The sequence below is a fragment of the Salmo salar genome, chromosome 21 (genome assembly GCF_965601325.2).
Source record: "Salmo salar chromosome 21, fSalSal1, whole genome shotgun sequence".
In the NCBI taxonomy this organism is placed as follows: Eukaryota; Metazoa; Chordata; class Actinopteri; order Salmoniformes; family Salmonidae; genus Salmo; species Salmo salar.
In genome coordinates, this window is record NC_138311.1 from 24,346,462 (window position 1) to 24,369,965 (window position 23,504).

Below are 23,504 nucleotides of genomic sequence, written 5' to 3' on the forward strand. Positions count from 1 at the left end.
TGAATGATGAGCAAAAATGCTCTTCAATAGGAACATTTAATAAGAGAGTGATGGTGTAGGCCTATTGGGACACATTTTTGGATGCAGCTGGTTTCAAAACGAATATGCTCTTCTTTTTTTCCTTCTTTTCTTTTCAGAAAAAAAGCTGTATGGAGAAAACTGTATCATTGTTATTACAACGAGGCAACTACCGCGACCAAAATACCCAATATAGAACACGTCACTTCCTTCCAACGTTAAATCTCCATGGCAACATTGTAACCAACGTCACATCTGTAACTCCACAGCTGTTGAACGTCAACACGAATCACTACTCATGTCACGTGTTTATTCTGGGCGGTTCTTAAACTCTCGGTTACATGACCGTTGTCATTTCTTCTTGGTGCAGAGCAGAAGTCATCCGTGGTATGTGACGGTCCAAACACAACGATCATCAATTTCATCGGCACTAACTAAAGCAAAAAGGGCAAAGTAATCAAAGGGAAAGGAAATATTTCCGAAGATTTGTTTCCAGAGGATTCTTGCTCGCGGAAGCAAAGAGAGAGCACGAACAGTGGGTTTGCGTTGTTTCTAGCAAAGCTAGCTCACGGACTGTCCTGCATTCCTGTCTCTGGGTCGTGTGCATGTTGTTGTGATTCGCATTGGCAAACAACCGAATAAAAATATGAAACAACATAGCCGCAAACAACCCATGTTCCTGGCGTTCATCACGTTTTTAGGTGAGTATAGATGCTAGATGGGTACAATGAATCCAACGAGAATACACCAGAATTCGGTCCTCTAACCTATTTTGCTAGTTTATGTAAACGTGTAGAGCTGGTTCTTCGTTTGCGCTTTGACTTGCATTGCCCTATGTTACAGGTCGATGCGGGTCCAGACTGAGTTGTTTGTCTTGCTTAGTGGCTGTCGTGCATGACAAAGTCAAGCGGTGCATGTGCGCTTTTGTGGCAATGGGCCCCTCACGTGATTCCAAAAGTGCTGTGACTAGTGATTTAAAAGAAACTGGATACATTCTGGCCTGTATCATTATTGATGTCACTGCACTCGGTTGTTTTGTTTATTACATTCTATGCTTGTTTCTTGGTAAGTAACCAATTTAGTGCTTTGGGCTATAAGCTGGTAGAAGGCCATGTTATTAGATCGCAGTAACATGTGTACAGCCTGTCCTTTGTAATCTTCTCTTTGTAGGACAAACTGGGCCTAAATGTAATCTAAATGGGTACAGCCAACTAAGATCATGTCAAGATATTGTGGAAATTGATAGACAAATAGACAGAGGTAATAAGTGAGACAGGAAAAGGGAAAACTGATCGGTGATACTGTGGAACTGGGTGTTTGATCATTAATGTATTGTCAACTAGCGCTGGGATGATAAACCGAAAATGATCGATACAGACGAACCCATGATTTATCGAGGACATTTTACTGATCAATAATAACTATGAAGTAGTTATTTTTCTTCGGGTGTAGGTCAGCTTTAATATTGCAGCTTGTGGCTTATATCAATGTAATTGTCCATTTCCAATCCCCCATATATTATTTGGTAAGTGTAGGCTGAAATTATTTATTTTAATTAAATATATTTTACTAATTTATTATTCTCCCCTATCCCTACCTCCCCTAATTGGAGTAAACGAATGGCCAACAATACTTAGTATGTATAAGCTGGAAGTAGAAGCCTATTTACATTTTACTGACACAGTATATTTGACTATTTTCTGTTTTTTTTAGTTACCCTCAATCCCTCCCATCTATCTCTGGAAAGCATCCAGCTTTTATTTCTAGTGGCTATATATATTTTTCCAACTGATGTTTCACAAAAGTTCTGAACCTTTCTATTCTCATAGTTTCTACAGATTTTAAATGAAAGATTAACATTTTTGTTAAGAGTATTATTTCATTGATTGACTGACTATGGCTTTAAGTCACACAGCAGGAATATTTGCAGAGTTAACTCCAGGTGAATGTTGCAATTCTTCAGCCATTCATGAATGTGCATCCATAAACAAGCTACATAAGGGCAGTACCAAAACAAGTGATCTAATGCAAGCTGTATGGTGTAGCTGTCAATTTTTGGGGCTTAAATTAAACAGGTATACTTTAATCACAATTGTCTTTAATCAGTTTTGGTCTTTAATGCAGGGCCAACAGACAAGTTCCTTACCTTCTACCCCTTCCATTTGCCGCCTCCATTTTTGCGGTAATGCTGCAATTTTGGATAGAGCAGACATTTCCATATATTTCTGTTAACCGCATGTGACAACTCCACCAGTTCTATTTATTACATAATTTAAAGATATCTTTTAATATATTTTTTTATTATCAATTAGTATGAGTTTAATAATTATTGTAATATTTGTTTTCTTTTCTGGTGGATTATACTGAAATGCAATCAGCTTGTTTTAAATATAGCAATATTTTTTTAGATTTTTAGATTTAATTTTCAAGTAACCGAAAGTGAGATGTAATCAACAATGAAGGGGAAAAGGCCATTCTTGAACAAGGGGTGAGACATTCTTACTAATCTGCTAGAGAACCGATTTAAATATAGCTTTTGTATGACTGAAGTCTTTAGTGAGCGGTCCAATGCTTTAATATTTCATCTTTTCTGCCCTCCGAATTCATATTCGTTACATAAATAGGCCTGTTTAATTTTCTGGCTTGGCGTTCCAAATAAAGTGGAATATCTTTTGCTCATATAATAAATAAATGAAATATTTAGGTGTAGGCAAAGCCATAATTAAATAATTAATCAGGGTGATGTTTTCCACAAATAGACTTTTACTAAAGGAATGTGGAGTTTGAAATTAAATAAGTCTGCAAATATGGGCTATTGCCAACAGGACAATTGATAGCCACGACATTCAAAGTAGTAGTAGTTTTAAGGGTAATATATTTTTTTAAAAAAGGAACTGGTGTGTTATTATGATATGGATTTTTGTCTATATTGCCCAGCTCTGTAAACTTAATTGTCCTCAAGTTGCTGAATATTTTTTACATTTTAGCCTAAGGTTTCCTCCTCTATTCCTACACCTTGGTTCAAAAGCGAGGTAGTGGTGAGTGTTGACTAGTATTTTCCTCTGCACAGAGAAATAGACGGACATCGGCCAAAGAGAATGTGAGCGATGACATCAGTAATGATGTAGCCTTGGAAGCCACATGAAGCTAATAGTGATGAAAGTGACCGTATTGTTGAAATGAACCAAGTAGAACAGACATGCTTCTTCATTCCAATGGTTCTTAAAAAAAACTTTGGTGTGAGTCAAGGGTTGCACATTTTGGGGAATATTCAGAGGTGGAAACTTTCTGTGGAAATTAACAGGAATATATGTGAATTAATGGAAATATATGCATATTAATATCATTTAAATGTAGATGTTTTTTGTATAGGATATATTTACCATATATGGAGACAATATCATATGGAGACAGAAACATTAACCTTTTACCTCATCATAAGTAGACATAATTGAAAATTATTTAAATCCTTCCAATAGAAATAAAAAACAATTTAGTTATGAATTGAACTTTAAATGAGTTGACTCTTCACATGGAATGATTTCTCTGAACAACAAAAGACAGGGAATATTGAATGATCCCCAATGATCCATCGCATCTCCCAAAAACGTTTAACATACATCTGTAAAATGAAACTAAAGCTTTGGTTGTCATCCTCTCAGGCTTCCATGTCTTCTCCCTGGACCTCCTCAATGTCCACCTCTTGAACATCAGACTCTGGGGTCTCATCTTCATTGTCAATTTCCAACCTTGTTGAGGATGGATCGTTGTCAGGCTCAAAAAGCCTCAAGTTTGCCTGGATGGCCACCAATTTTTCAACCCTTGTATTGGTCAGCCTGTTGCGTGCTTTGGTGTGCGTGTTCCCAAACAAGGACCAGTTGCGCTCTTGAGGCGGCTGATGTTGGTGGGATTTGGAGGATGATGGAGGCAACAGGGGAAAGAGCCTCAGATCCACAAAGTCCCTTCCACCAGGTGACTGATGAGATATGTTGGCACGACTGCCATGTTGCATCTCCATCCCAAAGCCCTTGCTTGGAAGTGTACGTCGCCAGACTGCCAAGAACCTTGCCCTCATCCAGGCCAAGGTGGCGAGACACGGAAGTGATGACACCACAGGCCTAGTTGATCTCTGCACCAGAGAGGATGCTCTTGCTAGCATACTTGGGTTCCAACATGTACGCTGTGGCGTGTATGGGCTTCAGACAGAAGTCTTCACGCTTTTTGATGCATTTCAGAAGCATGTCTGTTCTACTTGGTTCATTTCAACAATACGGTCACTTTCATCACTATTAGCTTCATGTGGCTTCCAAGGCTACATCATTACTGATGTCATCGCTCACATTCTGCAGTTTCCTCTGCTTGGAGCAACAGTGAAGTGTGCAGGGCAGTACAGATTTCTTCTCTTACATCTGCAAGCAGAGTCTGAACAGACAGGATGGCATTGTCTTCCTCAACCGCTGCAATGGCCGCTGCTATAGGTTTCAGGCTGCTTACCACTCTCTCCCAAAATACATCATCCAGGAGGATCCTCTTGATGGGGCTGTCCATATCGGCAGACTGTGATATGGCCATTTCTTGGAGACTCCTTCCCCTCCAGGAGACTGTCAAACATGACAACACCACCCCAATGGGTGTTGCTGGGCAGCATCAATGTGGTGCTCTTATTCTTCTCACTTTGCTTGGTGAGGTAGATTGCTGGAATAACTTGATGACCCTTCACATACCTAACCATTTCCTTGGCTCTCTTGTAGAGTGTATCCATTGTTTTCAGTCCCATGATGTCCTTTAGGAGCAGCTTCAATGCAGGAGCAGCACAGCCAATGGGAGTGATGTGAGGGTAGGACTCCTCCAAGCAGCCTTCATGTTCGCAGCATTGTCTGTCACCAGTGCAAATACCTTCTGTGGTCCAAGGTCATTGATGACTGCCTAAAGCTCATCTGCAATGTAGAGACCAGTGTGTCTGTTGTCCCTTCTCTGTGCTCTTGTAGAATACTGGTTGAGGGGTGGAGATTATGTAGTTAATTATTCCTTGCCCACTAACATTTGACCACCCATCAGAGATGATTGCAATAAAGTCTGCTTTCTCTGATTTGCTTGACCTTCACTTGAACTCTGCATCCAGCAAATGAGTAGATAAAGCATGTCTGGTTGGAGGGGTGTATGGAGGGGTTTCTTCCAATACACATTGCCTGTGAGCATTGGGTGAACCAGTTGCATACACAGCTCAAGCAAGACCTTCATCAGCATTTCTCTGACTACGTTCCTCCATTGAGTCATCTTCTGATTCCAGGAGGACCACGAGTTGTTGCTATCGATAAGGTGTCTGATTCCTCATTTTCACCTTGAATAGAAGTAGGGGGACTTTTGTCAGAGGTTGCTTGTTGTGAGCGCCGAGGGAACTTTATGCCCTTGGCCAGATGAGTCTGCATCTTTGTTGCATTCTTCACATATGATTTGGCACAGTATTTGCAAATGTACACAGCTTTACCTTCTACATTAGCTGCAGTGAAATGTCTCCACACATCAGATAGTGCCCGTGTCATTTTCCTGTAAAGATTAGTTTTAAAAAAAACATACAATTCCATGTATAGATAAATGGTTAAGCAGTTAGATTAAACAACTCCTTTGTAAGATACGTTTTAAAATGAAACATGTATGGAAACGGGTGAATTAACACTCCTCAGCAGGCTCAAGCAAGCGAAAACCCACATGGTAGAAAAAACTAGCTAGCATAATTTTTTTTTATAAGTTAGAAATAATTTAAACACACTTTGCTGTAGGCTACTATTTACTAGTTAACAAAATCATGTATGTCATATAAAATATATTCACCCCACCCGGTATTGCAATCAAAACTTACCAGAAAGCATGTAGTCCTTGGCTCAGACAGTGTAGTAGTGTGGGCTCAATAGCAATCTCATTAGTGTGCAAGATCTTGAGAATCAGCTGTACATGTGATGGAAGAATGCATGCAGAGGGTTGCAATTGCACTGGGGATAGTTTTACCAAAATATGCCACAAGAACTAGAATCCCTGTTATAAGCCAACTTTTTTTTTAAATGAATTTAAGCAAAATTCCCAGGCTTAACTTCAATGGAAATTTACTGTAAAGTTTCCGACCCTTTGCAACCCTAGGTGTGACCCACTAAAGCGCTTGGAATTTATGTGACTGCAAAATAAATGGAACCAGAGTTTTGTTACCAGCCAGTTTTAAGCCAACCCATTAAAGGAATTAGCCACAACATTACCTCAAGGTTACTGACCTACTCAATGGGTGCATCTCAAGTGTCTCACTTCATCTCCTCTCCTTTGTCTGCGCATATCTGATAACGCATGATGGGTGAAAGCAACATTATGGCGTTGAATGCCTGCAGAGGTTGCTTGTCTAGTTCTTTCACATCTATACAGATAAGAGAAAGGAGACCACTCAAGACTATTGAGATGCACCCTGTGAGACCTAACCACCAGCTAGCCAAGGATCAGACCGAGCTGAATATTTTTTTCTATCCATGCATGTACTCTGTGATTGTAGACTGGCATTGGCTGTTTGACTTCATTGACTTATTGTTACATTACAGCGGTCACGTTGCATCAGAGCTTTGCTGCCACTGACGTCCCGCCCACTGCTGCTGCCCCTCAAACCACGGCTCTGCCTCCTGCGCCCCCAGCCCGGCCTGAGAGGGGCAACTACACTGTAACCAACGGCAATGGGACCGTCTGTCTGATGGCCCGCATGGGACTGCAGCTCAACATCCGCTTCAGCTCTGCCTCTCTCAATAATGTACGGACACAGACTTGCACATACTTGCAGCCCAGGCACTCTCTCACACCCTCGCACTAACCCGTGTCTTGTCCTGTGTGTGCAGACTGTGCAAGACGTGTTGAACCTCCAGCCCAACGTGACTAAGAGCTCAGGGTCATGTGACTCGGACAGTGCCACCCTGCTGCTGATGGCTGAGGAGAAAACCAACCTCACCTTCCTTTTCTCCCTGGTCAGCTCCCTCTTTACCTTTTTTTTTTAGCTTCTCTTTACTTTGTTTTTCTCGTCTTTGGCTGTACCGTTCACCTCTCACCAAATCCAGACACAGACAGACAGACACACTCAGAGCGAGGCAGAGTAAACCCACAGAATGGATATGCGCTGGTGCCTGGTGTTACCAGCAGGAATGTCGTGTGTAGGAGGAATGGAGGTGATGGATGGCAGACCACTGATCTCTACATGACCTGATTAACCTGCACACACACTTAAACTAACATAGTAATACACACATACTGAAACAACACGCAAATATCAAGACAGGCAAACATTATCTGGGAGATGATTTGTTTACTCTCTCTCATATCAGTACATGCGTAAGGTAGTCTTCTGTATCAGTAGTACAAACCTTTCTGCACTAACACCTGACTGCCACAAGATGGAGCCTAATGAACAAGCAGAGAACAGGCACTTGTGACTTAGTTTGTTCCATCCTGGTTTAAATGGAGTGGGCTTGGCTCTGTAATCCTGTGTATGTGTTTGATGTACATACGCGTCTCATCATTGGGTCTCTTGTGTCTGCAGAATGCCACGTCCAGTAAGTACCACCTGAGTGGAGTGACTCTGTCTGCAGCCTGGCCGGACATGAGTGGTGAGTCTGGATCCATAGTTCACCAATCAATGGATCATCTGTGCAGCATCATTTAATCTAGTGAATAATACATGCACATGATCCATCTATCCTCTTATAACCTCCATCTGTTATGTATGCAGTTTTTCCGTGTTGAACCCTTCTATAATCCTCCCTTTCCCACAATCCATCCCCCACCTGGTCCTACTGTAACTACTTCTTGTCCTTATCCCCCCCTTCCATCTTTTCTCCTTTTTCACATCCCTCCCTTCCATCCTTTCTCACATCCTTCCCTTTTCTTCCTCTTTTCCATTCTGCCTGTTTTCTCTTCCCTTTCTCACCCCACCTATAACCTCGCTGTTGTCTCTCCAGAGCCCTTCTCAGCCAGTAACAGTAGTCTGGACTACCTGCGTGGTACCCTGGGTCGTAGTTACATGTGCCGTGAGGAGCAGACTCTGGCTGTGGCTGTGAACTTCTCTCTCAACACCTTCCAGCTGCAGGTGCAGCCCTTTGGCCTGACCGGGGACCAGTTTGGAGCAGGTACTATACTGGGTGTTACTATGGGACTTATCTCAGGAAAGTGGTTATCCACAGTTCTGAGATTGGAGTAATAGATGGTCACTCATTCAACTCCTACTTTTTGTCTTTCCATTTTTTTCCCACCTGTCTCACCTTCTTTTCTTTCTCTCGCCATTGGTGTATCTCATTCCCCCTCTGTCTCTCCTCTCTCATCTCTCCAGCGGAGGAGTGTCAGCTGGATGAGGATGACATGTTGATTCCCATCATCGTGGGCACTGCTCTGGCCAGCCTGGTCCTCATCGTCCTTGTGGCCTACCTTATTGGCAGGAAGAGGAGTCACGCTGGGTACCAGACTATCTGAGATTACTTCCTGCCCCCCCCCCCCCCCCCCCCCCTCACTCCAACCCTCAACTAAACTTCCCTGCCCCCATTCAGTTGGTCTTACCGTAGAATCCTTGCTGCCACCTCCTCCCCTTTGTACTCACTTACCCCACGTTGGATCTCCATGGGGTTGATTTGCACTTTCAGGACGGAACTGCTCCTTTGTATTTAAAAAAAAAAGGGTGGGGTCTGCTGAGAGATTGTAATGACATAACGAAACACTCAACACTGCAGGAGGGTGTGGTGGCGTGCTCATAACCATATGCTGAATAATAATCCACACTCTGCGTAGCCTAAGTTATTTTTATCATGCTTAAGTTTTACTGGTGTCTGACATGGGAATTCTGAGGGATTATTTGTTTACAAGCATTGCTGCTGCTGTTTTTAATGGCTTTTTTCCTGTTTTTGATGGTGGCCATTGTCAGTCACATCATAATGGGTCACTGTTACTCGTGTGAAGGGAATATTATGACTGTAGCTGGCTGCGCCAACAAATCCCCTCTCAACCAATGGAAGTTAACTTGTTGCATAATGTTTGCAACATCATTGAACATAATAAAGTTGTAACTTTGAATATAATATGGAGTTGATGGAAGTTGCATCTAACCGCTGGTCCAGGGTCAGATCATTTTGTATCCTTTGTTAGGGGCTGAATAATCTGACTTTAGATCTGTGCTTAGCTTGGGACTGGAGGTCAGCTCCAGCTGCAGATTGGGAATGGTAGTGTTTGTCAATCCATCTCTTGGGGATCCCCTAGGGGCACATTTTGTTTACTTTGGTTTCCCCTCGGAATGGATTGAGGAACAAGGACGAAGGTAATTTGATGGTAAAGCAGTTGTCTGCAGAGAGAGGGACTCATTAATTTATGGTGATCAGAGTGAGGGAGTGTAATATTAGCCCTGTCCACAAACAACCCTATAACCCCTAAATAACTTGGAATCTTGCGTCTGATTAGTACATTTGCGTGCCTAGGGGCAAGAGGTTGTTTCTGGACCGGGCCTCAGATGTTTTTTTTTTTTCACTGATTCTAAGAGGGAATGTAACAATGAACTGAAACTGAATTGACAGAACGAGCGTCACACGCTACACTAGAATGAAGGGACGTGGTGGGCGTGTGCTCCACTTAGACATTGGTATTACAGCGCACTGTACCATGGACGTTATGAAACTTGACTACCATGTTACTACCTAACCTAAAGAGATGGAGGAAAATGCTGTTACTCAGTATGTTGGCACAGTGGAGGAAATTGATTATGTGCCAATGCTTTTCCCCCGTAGCAGTGACTTGAACCTGGTTTTATGAATACTGGTACAACCAATTATAGTTACATTATTAAGACAGATTTTTGTTGCTACTTTTGTTGGTACTTCCAGTGATTTATATTAAGGGGAGTGGTTGTTACAGTAAAATGACATGGTTCTCACAAAGGCTGAATACTAGCGTAAAATGTAACTGGACAGTTATAGGTTGTTTTCTCAAGTTAGGATTCAGGCTATTATAGTTAGAACAATTTAACGGAGTTGGAGTTACTGTCCATAGTACAACACTATTTTAGAGAGGAATAATCTGAAATGTCTGTGCCAAATGGAATCTGTGCCTCCCCACTTACAAGAAGAATGGGATCTATGCCAATGTTAGTTTGACTCAAATGACACCCTATTCCCCATGTAGTGCACATCTTAGTTGACATTGGGGACATACCCTTTCTATCTACACAGCGTGTGACCTTGTTAGGGACATTCCCTTTGTTGATTTGCCTGGCCTATTGAATGATCATAGATGATGCATTGTTTGTAGTGAAACGGGGAAGTAAAAAGGATGTGAATTTTCATTCCACCCCTCATCTAGAAGTGTTAATATCCATATGTAGTGATTTAGGGTTGGATTCAATTAGTATCAGAGCGAGATGTTCCCGCGTTTGGAGACTGAATTAACGTAAGCGCTACGCATATGTCAACGCGGATGTTTTTCTGCGATACAGATTGGATCCAGCCCTTAAGGTTTTAAAAGATAATGTTTTAATTGTTTTCTAAAAGCGGAGCAAATAAAATAAGAGCTGAGGAATGAGCTCTATGTACAGTTTGTCTTGTGGTGTTTGACAGAACCCTTGGTTCTATTTGAGATTTCTTGTATTTGGGAACACATTGCTAAGCTTGGAGAACAAAGCAATATATTTTGCTTAAATGTAGTAATCGACAGAAATTAACTTCCAATTAAAGGTTACAGTGAGAGCAGCCCTTTGTTGAAGAGAGTTAACTTTGGTCCAGTTAAGTCGATCGCACACACATGGCGTAAATCATACATTGAGTCAATGCAAGATTGCATGAACTTATATGCACACTTCAAGTTACGATTCAGGCCTAAGTGTGCACTTGCTCACTCCCTCATGGATTTTAAAGCATTGGGATGGTGTAAGTATGGGCTAGAGTTATCACATTTTCCTCCCCAGGCGATTCCTGGGTGGGACTGGAATATGGTACCCTTTGGGGAGAAGGGTGGAAAATTGGACTACATCCTGTGACTTCATTTTAGAGAGTTGACACATTATTTACAACGCGTCTCCACTGTCTAACCACAACTTATCATTCACATGATCCTACCACAGGAAAAATGCAAAAAGTACAAGATTACAGTTTAATGCTTTTTACAATACAAATAATATTTGGCTAGATGGGGGTACTACAATCACTCAGCTCAATTCAGCATCTCAGAAGAGTGATTGCCATGTCATCATATTTATGTGGTTCCTGAGATAATGGTCGTTTCTCCAGATGTGAAGTCTGATCATCTGTAGCGCAACTGCAATGAAGATGACCTGGAACTAGCCCAGGATAACCACAGGGTGATTGCCTTAAGAGGTTATTAGTGGTGGTGAGTGGTCAAGGGCGGAGTCTGGACATCTCAGCCACTATGTGTTCTCGGCATGTCTCCCTTAGCTTAGTGATGGTTGCCATGGAGAGACTTCCTGGTTCCCTGAAGATTTCCTGTCAAGATCAAGAAAAGGAGAAAGGCCAGAGTTCATCAGTGAAGTTGTCAATAGATGTTGATCTAAAGTCTCTTGCATTTCCTTACTCATGGTTAAAGACGCACTCCAGCTATTTTTGACCTTTACCTGTTGAAAAACATTATCCCAAGTATAAATCGTAATGTACACGCACTTAAGGGTAAAACGTTTTTTTAGACTAGTGGTTCCCAAACGGGAATGCACAAGGTGCAATTTAGAAATTGGATAGTGCATCATCAGTTCCTCTTGTCATGTCAGTCATTGCATACCTTAGAGGGCTATTTATAACTCGTCAGAAATGTCCAGGTCAGCTAACACTTTTGAGCTACATTTTAGCCCATAGATTGTAGTGGGACGGGAACAGTTGTGTCAGGAACAGTGCTTGTGCCAATAGACGTGGCGGGCACGAGATGTTCCCCAATTCTGGAAGGGGGCCTGATTGAAAATGTTTGAGAACCCCTGTTTTACACTAACTTCAAGAGTTGGCTATTCAAGGAGTTGGTCTGATGCTTAACTCTCGTCGGCCTCCCCCTCGCTCGTGGGAACAATAGACGAGCAATACAGGTCGAAAGAGGAAAGGCTCACCCCCCCCCACACTTATGCAATGTCATACCTGGACCACCTATTGAGATGTGCCTTTTGTTAAAGGCCCAGTGCAGTCAAAAATATGATTTTCCTGTGTTTTATTTAGATATTTCCACATTATGAGGTTGGAATAATACTGAGAAATTGTGAAACGTATAAATGCCCTATTCATGCAAGAGCTGTTTGAACAGACTGCCTGAAAGTTTAGCCTGTTTTGGTGGAATGGCGTTTAGGCATGGCTGGTCACCAGGTGGTAAATCAGCGAGGTTTGGTAGATCACCAGGTGGTAAATTAGTTAACAGACCAATAAGAAAGAGTTCCAAACCTCTCTGCCAGTAACAGCTGGTTTTCAGTTTACCCCTTCCAGTCCTAGCAAAATTGTTTGAGAAACTGGTCTTTGCTAAGAAACTTTTTGTTTCTTTTTGATCACAGTAGGGTACTTAATTGTCACACGGCTGCATTTGACATTAAGGTTAGGATTTGAATATGGTGAACAGACCCTAGATCTTTGCCTAAGGTTACTTCTCTTCTGGAGTAGCTTACCTGCATGAAGGTGTGGCAGTCGTATGTGAAGGCCCCCTGGGTGATCCGTTTGAAGCGCTCACACACCTCGACCATGGAGCGGGCCTGCAGGATCTCAGCCTGGTGGTGGAGGATCAGAGTCAGGGCCACGCGGAACAGGATCTTAGAGCCCTCGTAGAACAGGCAGTCCCAGATCCGCAAAACCGTCTAAGAAAAAGACAAGAGAATAATTATCATACAGAGGGTGATGATAGATCCAGACTTTACCAACACATCACCCGCACTACCCCAATCCCCTTCACCTCTACAGGCAGGACATCGATGTAGAGGCAGATGAACCATCGGGAGACCACCAGGGTCCACATGACATTGTGTTGGGCCATGGCCTGCCACACAGCCGGGGCTTTGACCCTCACCAGCTCGCCCAACACCTCCTGGTCCGTCTTCAACCCCAGCATGGCCGGGCTGTAGTAGTCTACAACAAGAACAGGTCAGGTTAAGTCAGATCAGTGTTTGACAAGAGGTTGTGTGTGTGTACATAGATGGTATATATCCTGAAACCTGAGATACATCCTGTGTTTGCTCATCTCGTAATGAGAGCTCGACATACCAACAACGCAGTCTTACCACAAGCCACATGACCATGGCGCTATTCCACAGAAGCAGCTCCCAAAATACACAGAAGGGAAAACCTTATACAAACAAGTAGGTCTACTACTATGACTATGCAAACCTCACCACGCGTATCCTCTCACACAACCAGACAGACACAACAGGAGCGTGTGGGACTAACCAGAGAGTATTCTTCCCAACAAAGAGTCCATGAGCCAGAAGGACTTCTCTTCATCCTTAGTGATGATGATGAGGTAGCCTGCTATGAAGTTCATACCCTAGAATAGAGAAAGAAACAATAACTCAACACACACAGAAACGTGTGCACACATGGTATGTACCCACAATGCACACACTTTAGAGGACAGATGAGGTATAGGCAGTTATTACAGCCACGGGACGGAACAGGTACACATAGAAGAGGCGACACGACGTATTGCACACACGTTAGGTAAACAAAGGTAAGCGAGACTGACACAGGAGACCGGTGAGATCCATCCAACAGATGATTTAGTATCTATAAGGCCCAATACCTGGCAGTATCCCACAGCCTGGTTGTGGTGTCCATACGCCAGCAGCACGTTGTACAGAGCCTTCTGCAGACAGGGCTCGGAGCTGTTCCGGAACTGCACGTTCTCAGGGAACGTTCTGTGCATGTCTGCCGAGACAGGGCACTCCGCCATCAGCCAATCATAGTAAAGGAACAATCAGGGTCTTGTTCATTAGACAGCAATTCTGTTTTCTGTTGCAAGATGCTATAGAGCGATTCCACGCCAGCAGGAGTGGAAAATATGTTTGGTATCTCAGATTGTTCTGGAAATTCTCACATAGAAACTCCATTGGGAAGAAGGATGTTTTAAATGCTTTTTACATTTATCACAAATCATTTTTTTTTTGTTGATCATGATGAAAGTGGCCATTTTAGGCCCTTTTTAACCAATACTGTACATGTCTCCTGTAAGACCCTATGATCTGTGAACCGTACTTGATATAGTCATCTCGGTGTCATTATACTCCTTAGAGTGTGCTCTGAAATATGGAGTAGGTCTTGATTCTGAAATACAAATTTTCACATTCATTTATTAAACATTAAAATAATATCTCAAAACTACCCTTTTTGATTTTGTTCATTTTAAGACAGATTGTTTGGAACAATATACTCTACAAGTACATCACAATTCCAGAGTGGGCTCTCTGCTAATTTTGAAGGTATAATACATTTTATGAGCGCCACCAACACAGTGAATGGGAAAATGGTTTCAAAGGGAACTGGTGACTGAAATTGCAATCCTAAAGGAGGGCTGTGACCTTTGTTAATGACCTATAATGTCAATTGCAATGTATAAAATAGGGAATATCATTAAAAGTACCATGTTGAATAAATGTATGTTGAATAAATGTGAATGAATGTGAAAATGTGTATTTCATAATCACAACATACTCCATATTTGACAGCACACTATAAGGAGTATAAATGCCTGTATCATTTACGGTTCACAGAACATAGGGTCTTATAGGAGGAGTGTATAGGTCTAAAAAGGGCCTAAAATGGCCCAATTTCATCATGAAATTTGTGATACAAATGTAAAAAGCATGTTAAACATCCTTCCTAGAAAACAGAAAGGAAAACGCAGCACACTGCTGCTCATGCTTTCTACCAATGAAGTTCCTATTTAACAATTGCCAGAACAATCTGAGATACCAAAAATATTTTCCGCCCCTGCTGGCGTGGAATCGCCCATAAAACATTTTATATTGCTTACAGTACCTATCCTGACGGTCTCCTCCAGCTTGGCATCGTGCTGCTGCTCGGTGCCCAGCAAAGAGTGGTAGTACCCTGGGTTCTTTTCCAGCTGCTCCTGGGCCCCGCTGGCTGCCATCCAGATCTGGGCTCGGTGCTCGTTGGGCACACCCTTACGCACGTACCGCTTCACTAAGAGAACCGAAACCATGACTACAGTCAAAACTCAGAATGCAAATATAGAATGAAAATTCTTATTCAATATGTGTATGTGTTGTATGTTTCTTCTCCTCTCTGTGTGTGTGTGTGCATCACACCCTTCAGGTTCTTCTCCACGTGGACTTTCCCCTGTAGGAGTTTAGACCACTTGATGGACCTTCTGGTGAGCACGGCTACATACTCAGCCATCATCTTCTCATAGGACTCATAACCCTCAGGCATCTCAAACCCATACGAGTCCACCCTAGAGAGATAAAGCAGGGTTAGCCTGAGAATACGCACACAGAAATTAACTATGGATCTATATGACCCACATTCTAGACCCAGTAGACTGCATTGATCACAGAGGGATGTCAGTGTGGGTTGAAAGCCTGGAACTGTTATAGCATAGTGATCGATGACTTGACATTGGCCAAGCTTTAGCTACAATAACCTGGGCTAGGTGGTTGGGATTACTGTGACAGGTAGCTGGGATCAGATGACATGCTGTTCAATCAACCAGTGTGAAATTACAACCCTAGAGGTTGAAACTGCATATCAAAAACCAAGCCAAAAGAAGGAAGATAGAGACAAGTTCAAACATCCCAAACAGACATAACATGCAATAAAACAAAAAGGCTAGAGGTTTCACAACTGTGTACTTTATGGCAATTCAGCTGGTAAATGCAAACATTGTGACATAATGTAGACAGTAAAGTAAAAGCCAGCTGATAGGCCCTACACTAAAAGCCCACCTGGTTAATTATTGTCATGCCATGACGCTGTCACCTGATGCACAACATCATGACAGATGCTGTATAACTTTTCATTGCCTATAATTGTTTGATTATTACAAGCTTTCATCACGGATAAGTCGGAGACAAATAAATATATGATACTCATCTCTGCAACAACAACAAAAATCACACAAGGAAATGTCAAAGCCGTTAGGGCCCTACCTGTCATTCGCATTGGTGCTGTTGTTCAGGTGAAGCTGGGAAGTGATCGAGATGTTATCATTCGTTTCACTCTCCATAGCGTGTAGCCTACTCCTCCGAATTGTCGGTAAAATGGGAAAACGTGACACGCACTCTCGAACTTAATTTTCTGATCCACCAACTCCAATAGCTGCAGTTACAACAGAAAGTCATAGACTACTACCATACATTGCCAGCTGCCAGTCAGCGGGAGCAAAAAACGACGGACTGTAACGACACCGATGCTCAAAAGTTAATCAGGGTCAATCCATGTCGCGAAACAACTTGCAGGCTAATGTGAAATTAAATATCTTGCAATAAAATGTTGAAACAAAAAAACATGGAAAAGTCCATTAATCTACTATCGCTCTTCAGCCCATATGAATACGATTCCTCTCCCCTACCTCGCCACTGATTAATCAGGAGGCGGGACTTGTTTTGTAAACTTCCCCCACCTCAGGTATATCCATTCAGTAAATTCTACATTCAGCCCACTTATAGTCAGTAGTGTGCAATTCCATCCTCAGTGTTCTTGGCTCTATCAAGCCGTGATAGCAACTTTTGTGCCTTTATGTCAGTGTTATGAATGTATTTATTCACAAAAGACAAACCTACTTTCCACTCCCCAGTAACCTAGACTAATGTTCAACAGTTGATCAACAAAATAAACATTGCATTCTGGGTGTATATAAGAGTTTTGGTTTCCCCTAATGGTTAAGCTTAGGGTTTGTAAAAGGTAGGCTAAGCAGATCATAGATATGTGCCTAAGAGCAACATTGGGATGGTGATAACACATCCATAGCAAATGTAATATGTTGGTTAAACCTTACACAAGTAATGATGCCAACAATACAGTATAGCTACCTGCTCATTCCCTCCATTAGTATGGTAACCTGCCATTAGTCCAAATTCTAGTCTTGTACAACAACACAGAATGTATGTTTTAATCTACACAATACAGTAGGTTATATTGGAGTGTTCTGTGACATTTTCAACCTCCTGCATAAGGCCCTTGTGTGATGTGTCAATGAAGCTCAGGTGCTTGTGGAGGAAGACAGTACTAGAGGGCAACAGCTAATTGGGCTGGGTCTTAAATACTCATGATGCAATGTGTGTGGTGTGTAACTTGAGTCTGCTGGGGTGGATGTGTTCAGAAGGAATGTGTTCAGTAGGTGAAACATTCAAACATTTTGCAAATAGCAAGAGACACTTAAAACATGAGACTGAATCATCACATTACAGCAGAACAGCCTCTCAATTTCTGATAAAAACATGCTTTATTCAATATTCCTTTCCAAACTAACAATACCTGTGTGATTAATGAATGACAAGGTGTAAATAATGCGTGTCACAAAGGCGTTAATACTAAAATGGATGGGCAGCAGGGTCCTTTTCAACACACGTAAGCACTGTCCAAAGCGCTCCCTCTCGCACACACACGCATGACAAACAGTACCCCCCAGTGACTGCTTCGTGGTTCTGTTTTTGGCGTGTTGAAATTACGTAATGCAGAAGTGCACAATTCACAGCCATTGAGGGCCACAGTCCTGCTTGTCTGTTGTGCCTACACTTAATTGACAAATTAGTGTCATTAATTGGCCTGCAGACATTGCATTACATTTGTTTTATCCAAACCTCCAAAAACAACCAGGAAGAACAGAACAGTATTTCAGTCTTTGCGGGCCAGAATGAACAGCCTTTCCCTAATATACACATGTCGAATGGGACAAACATTTAGAGGCATGGTCCATTTACTTAAAATGGCTGAAATGTATTTGTTTAAAACAAATATAACACAGTGAACCAAAAGAAGATTCTAAAACACAGAATGTTGCCATTTTTCAAACCCAAACGTTCAAATAAAATGATGACTTGGTACACACCAGACCTAAAATTCTATCAAATGTTATTGAGGCATCATATACCAGATCTTTTTTTTTTTTTTTTTAATTTACACAAAAAGATGAATCTCTTATATTCATAAATGTAACTTATTTATATTATTCTTTATATAATTCTCTGTACATACTGTTTTAAAAGACAGTATAATATATACAGTATATAACTAACAGTTTTGTTGACGCTGGTGTTGTGAGCAAACGATGCAAGCTGCTCAGTCTGTCCCAAAGTGTTTGTGTTAGAAACAAGGCCTGTTCTGAACAGTCCCCTCAGAGCCCTGCGTGCCACACAAAGCTAACTAACAAGGATCAACCCCAAAAACACACAACATTTTTTCACACTTGTAAATCCGAATTCTCAGAGCTGTGAGAGAGAGCGAGACTGTGCCAGGGGAGGCATCTCTCCTTTTCTCCTCTTCACTGGAATACTGAGATTCCAAAGGAAGCATTGCCTGGAACACTGATATCCCCAAGGCCTCTTCCCAGCTGGCCCTCAGGCTGGGACATGTACTGCCAGCTGGCAATGTGCATGTGGCGACTCCCATCAAACAAGGATAGAAATAAAGCCTTGCTTCCTGTGTTTTCCTCTCACTCTTCCCTCATAGGTTGGTTACCTGATAGTTGTGCAGTGTCACAGATTCAAGTGTTTCTCTGTTTCCTCTTAAAAATATATTTTTTTGAAATCCTACAAAGTCAATGAAGAGGAACCAAAGTCCTGCCCCTCTTTCAAGAGCTGAGTTGTTAGTAGTGGGTTTTGCGTTTGGATCCTGTTACGATCGGCCGGGCGAATTCCACAAAATCGTCTATGAGGACTGGCCACGCCCCTGACAGGAAGGAGACGTATGATTAGCGGTCACTTTATTGACTCTCTTAATCCATCGCTTGGATGGAAGTTGCCCTTAGCCCAGACCTCAAAACAGCTGACTCTTTCTACATCCTAACTGTAGGCATTGGGGGGGAAACAAAACTGACCTTAAATCAGTGTCTCATCTAGAGCAGTGGTCACTGGTCACCAAACCTGGTCCAGGAGAGCTGCAGGGTCTACAGGCTTTTGTTTCGGCCTAGTACTGAATCACCTGATTCAACTAATTTACAGCTCATCAAAAACTTGATTAGCTGAATCAGGTGTGTTGGTGCTGAGCTGGAACAAAAGCCTGCCCACTCAGTAGCTTTCCAGGACCAGGTTTGATGACTACTGCAGTCTGTCATTGTGTATATTCAGTTGAGAGCAACATTCAGTGTATTGCATTTTTGCAAACAGCAATGAACCATGACTACTCTGTACCCTACTGAATACACTCCAGGTAACCACGGGTTTTAAACTCACCCTCCTCGTCGTAATTTGACATGTCATCTGCGATTATGTTGCCAAAATCCAAGAGTAGGTTCCATGTGTCTTTGGGAATCGACCGTTTGTGGTGTTCCTATATAAAACACGAGAAAACAAAAGTGGGAAAAGCGCAGAGCAGAAAACAAGACACAGGATGTACATAGCAAGCAAGGAGTCCAGCTCAAAATGTCATGTTAGATTGGGATGCATAACATTACTCACCAACAAGAACCTGTTCCAGAGGTCCAGGAACTTAAAGCGGCCTGTCAGTACCAGGTTCCAGTAGGCCACAGCCATCTCTAGATCTGAAACACAGCCAGAGTTACACCTTGTTATCTCACTATAGTTTAATCAGATGTGTTCACACTGGGTTGAAACAAAAGCCTGCACACCCTCAGGTGTCCTCAGGAGTGGAGTTAAGAAACACTGATGTAACTACAGTAACTCTTGTGAACACTAATGTAACTAACTTTCATCTGCGCTTACCTAAACCCTTCTGTCCAGGGTTCTTGGCGAAGTTGAATGTGAACTGGTAGAAGTCCTTGAACTTGCCACTGTCTTTCAGCTCCTGTTCTAACCTGGGAAGAAGAGCCTTCAACTTCTCTGGGCTGTCGCACCTGGAGAGAAGATAAATACAGTGGGCAAGTAAATGGATCTCAATCAAAAACACAAAACAATTACATAAACACACCCCTCTTCTAATACAGTGGTTCCTAAACTGTTCTTGTGCTATGATCTGCAACCCATCCATTGGGTTCCCCAGGGCAGTGTTTGGTAGGCACAAAACAGGATAACCTTTATTAGCAAACCTTGTCCAATAAGAACACTTATTTTCAATTTCCATTTAAAAACATGTTCCTGTTCTGTACCTACTAAATAAGACCCAGAGCTAACCTACGCTGACTTGGCATCACACAAAACATAAGACACACAGTATTAATGCCAAAGTTCAGTCTAAATATAGAACTTCTCCCCGCCACGTGAACACACTAACAACAAACACCACAATAACATGTACTGGCAATAACCAACAACACATGGTCATGCCACCAAACGGAGCTGCATCGCAGAGTGATGACTTCACCCCTCGCTCACCCCAGTTCGGACATGCCATCCAGGAACTCCTTCTTGCTGAACTCGCACTGGGTGGCGGCCCGGAACTTCCACGCCACCACCAAGACGCTGATGCTGGCCGGGTCCAGGGTGAGGTCATCACAGAACTGCTGGATGCCATCGATGCCTATCTTATTCTCATCCTGGGGATCTATGGAATTATATATATAAATAAACACAAAACACACACACACCATCTTAGGGATTTGAGAGACAAACACAAATTTCCTATTCTCGAGAAACAGGATAACCAATACAATGCATAACACCACAAATACCTACTACACACTAACTAACAGATACATAACCTTTGACACACAATCTCCACATGCTGTATTCCTCTATAACTTTCCCCACTTGCCTTTGTAGCGGTTGTAGAGCTGTTCCAGCTTCTTCTTCTCCACAGGGGTTTTCATGGATTCCTTGTAGTAGAGGTCTGGGTTCTGGAAGTAGTTGTCTGTGGCCAGCTCTAGTTTCCAGTCATTCTGGGTCAGGCAGTAAGCAGCAGTCTTCTCCCCAGCCTGCGTGAAGGACATGAACTGCCGGACCTTGTCCCTTTGCGAAGACTTCAGCTTATGCTGCACGGAGACAGGACACGGGCTGTCAGATACCGAGAGACCGTGCAGCACTGACAGCAAGACGCACACACACACTGAGACGCACACCAGGATACACAGGGGCACACACACATCCACAGACATTCAGGCCGAGGTCATGTGGACACCGGACATAAGGGTAGATGGTCACAGACAGACAGACAGACAGACACTCACTTCGTATGATGAGATACAAGTCAACAAACAGACAGCAGTAGACAGACAATCAAACAAGCTGGGGGCAATACTTTGGGCGTCCAGTCAACAAGCAAGGCAGACCTAGAACTATTCTGAGTGTGGAGAACGTTGGGTAAGCTCAGAGCACGTGCACCCCAGAAGGCCCCCAGTATATGGGGCGTCTGGTGGAATGTAATGTAACACGAGTAGGGGGATGCCATCAATGGGACCTCACTGCTCAACTGTTCCAGGGCGTCCCATGTTCCCAAACACACCATGCTACTGCCAGATATACAGGGGTTATTTCCAACTTTGCAGAGTAAGCACTAAGCAGATTGTGTAATGAAGTGACCAGGTGTGTTCATTTCAAACTGAGTGCATGCACAATTAAACATGTAATGCAGTCCTGCTTGCGTGTTAAAAGTTAGGCATATTTCCAGAACTTCGAGACATACATCTATTTTAATAGACAGTCAACAACTGTAAACGATGTTCACCGGGTGTCGGATAACTCGAGACTGATAACTACTTAACTTCCTTCACCATAGAGTGGATTTTAGTTCGGTTATAACTACTCTGTTGCGAGTGTGAGTGAAAAGCGACAACTATGATGTTGTTGAGCAAACAAACAACTACCTCGAACGGAAACGTAATCATCAAAAACATGCAACAACAGATCCGGCGTCCATAGGATATTTCACGGGTGTGCGAGAAAACACTATCCGTCCTGCGCGCTCACTGGTCCGGCTTGGCCACGGCCGTCAACCACGACCAACTTCTCAACTTGGAGCGTCTGACTGGCTCGCATTTCCCGACTACCAAAAAGGGAGTCGTACCCAGCTAGCTGCGCGCTGGACGAATGCGGTTCTAGGTCTCAAAATACCACCAACTGACCTTCCTTTCCTTTCCCTGGTAAATACGTTAAGTCAAGTGAAACAGCTCAACAATGGCAACACAGACAGACAGGAGACAGTCCGTGAGCCGCGACGGAACAATTTCTACCTTGCGCAACATGTTATAATCCCGGGGTTCAACATCACAGCAGCGGTTTATGTTTGAGGTTCTGTTTATTAATGTTCTCCTTACCTACCATTTTCACACGGCTTTTTACCAATTTGATAGCCAGTCGCTCATTATGCGCTTGCGCGGAAGCACTGACAGCCCTTGCCTTGTACAGAGTTGCACGTCGAGGTCATTTGAGTAAATATCCTACAGATATCACGGGATAACAATGAAACTTTTACAAGTAACATTTGTCGAGTGGACTCGAGTTATACACAAACCTAGATATGGATGCCACTGTATCAATCAAAAATCTACGAAAGAGAAGGATGACAACTGATCTGGCTACTCATCGGTCACGAAGACTACATATCCCGAAATGCAATGTATGTTTGTTTCGGAAGTAGCTAGCAAGCAAGTCGAAGATCAACAAGTATTTTTCTTATGTTTGCTAAAAACATATAATTAATTTTAAATGTATGTTAGACCCCTTAATACATATTATTGCTATCATATTAATAAAATTGTCTCGGTGTCAGCATTAAATTTAGCTGAACCACAGTCGTTTATTGGATTAACGTTAGCGATCTAAAAGTTGGAAGTTGAAGGAGCCCTTCTTTATGTACACAAAGCTCATTAGCAGACTGTTCGATTAAAGTACATACCTCAGGTAGACCTACCGTCGAGGTTGGGGAAATATTGGTCGGGGGTCAGGGGAAATTGTGTGGGGCTGCAAACCAGCCACATGTCCCAATATCCAAGTAAAGCAGACGTCATGAAAGGAGTTTCTTCATGCCTTGAAATCTGATAAGTGAGAAGATCTGATGTGATTGGTGAAAAGACCAATTAGTGGAAAATAAATATCAGAAATTGTCTGCCTGTTTAAACGCAGGGATCCCGAGTGGTGCAGTGGTCTAAGGTACTGCATCTTAGTGCATCTTAGTACTGCATCTTAGTGGTTCGATTCCAGGTTGTATCACATCCGGCTGTGATTGGGAGTCCCATAGGGCGGCGCACAATTGGCCCAGCGTTGTCCGGGTTTGGCCGGGGTAGGCTTGTAATAATAATTTGTTCTTAACTGACTTGCCTCGTTAAATAAAGGTTAAATAAAAAATATATATATTCAGATTGGCGATAGCAGTCAAAATTTAGCCTACATGCATCCCTCAACAGAAATCTCCCACATAATCTTCTTCTGCAACATTTTATCACAACTGACATCC

The 23,504-nt window shown here is 42.7% G+C and overlaps 3 protein-coding genes across 9 annotated transcripts; 1 reads left to right on the forward strand and 2 right to left on the reverse strand.

The window, feature by feature from the left end:
- The first annotated feature begins 355 nt into the window (after nucleotides 1-355).
- Nucleotides 356-10,603, forward strand: LOC106581974 (lysosome-associated membrane glycoprotein 1). 2 transcript variants are annotated; one of them, XM_014164582.3, is made up of 6 exons: nucleotides 356-719; nucleotides 6,597-6,799; nucleotides 6,885-7,010; nucleotides 7,580-7,646; nucleotides 7,998-8,165; nucleotides 8,366-10,603. In XM_014164582.3, the coding sequence occupies exons 1-6, from the start codon at nucleotides 665-667 to the stop codon at nucleotides 8,503-8,505; spliced, it is 759 nt and encodes a 252-aa protein (XP_014020057.3). In that variant the 5' UTR covers nucleotides 356-664; the 3' UTR covers nucleotides 8,506-10,603. The 2 variants fall into 2 exon arrangements, with proteins under 2 accessions (XP_014020057.3, XP_045560525.2); XM_045704569.2 differs by lacking the exon at nucleotides 356-719 and adding an exon at nucleotides 936-1,083.
- Nucleotides 10,604-11,146: 543 nt separating this feature from the next.
- LOC106581972 (growth hormone-regulated TBC protein 1-A) lies at nucleotides 11,147-16,592 on the reverse strand. The gene is made up of 8 exons (XM_014164575.2): nucleotides 16,148-16,592; nucleotides 15,308-15,453; nucleotides 15,018-15,182; nucleotides 13,783-13,907; nucleotides 13,431-13,527; nucleotides 12,940-13,112; nucleotides 12,659-12,844; nucleotides 11,147-11,510 (listed from the first exon to the last, which is right to left on the reverse strand). Exons 1-8 carry the CDS (start codon nucleotides 16,222-16,224, stop codon nucleotides 11,406-11,408), a joined length of 1,074 nt encoding a protein of 357 aa, XP_014020050.1. The 5' UTR covers nucleotides 16,225-16,592; the 3' UTR covers nucleotides 11,147-11,405.
- Nucleotides 16,593-17,419: 827 nt separating this feature from the next.
- On the reverse strand, nucleotides 17,420-23,241 carry dcun1d2a (DCN1, defective in cullin neddylation 1, domain containing 2a). Of its 6 annotated transcripts, none has more exons than XM_014164579.3 (7): nucleotides 22,947-23,241; nucleotides 20,868-21,084; nucleotides 20,489-20,657; nucleotides 19,880-20,010; nucleotides 19,616-19,698; nucleotides 19,391-19,487; nucleotides 17,420-18,887 (listed from the first exon to the last, which is right to left on the reverse strand). In XM_014164579.3, exons 2-7 carry the CDS (start codon nucleotides 21,040-21,042, stop codon nucleotides 18,805-18,807), a joined length of 738 nt encoding a protein of 245 aa, XP_014020054.1. In that variant the 5' UTR covers nucleotides 21,043-21,084; nucleotides 22,947-23,241; the 3' UTR covers nucleotides 17,420-18,804. The 6 variants fall into 6 exon arrangements, with proteins under 6 accessions (XP_014020054.1, XP_014020056.1, XP_014020053.1 ...); XM_014164581.3 differs by having other exon boundaries at nucleotides 22,962-23,239; XM_014164578.3 differs by lacking the exon at nucleotides 22,947-23,241 and adding an exon at nucleotides 22,370-22,663.
- Between the last annotated feature and the right edge of the window lie 263 nt (nucleotides 23,242-23,504).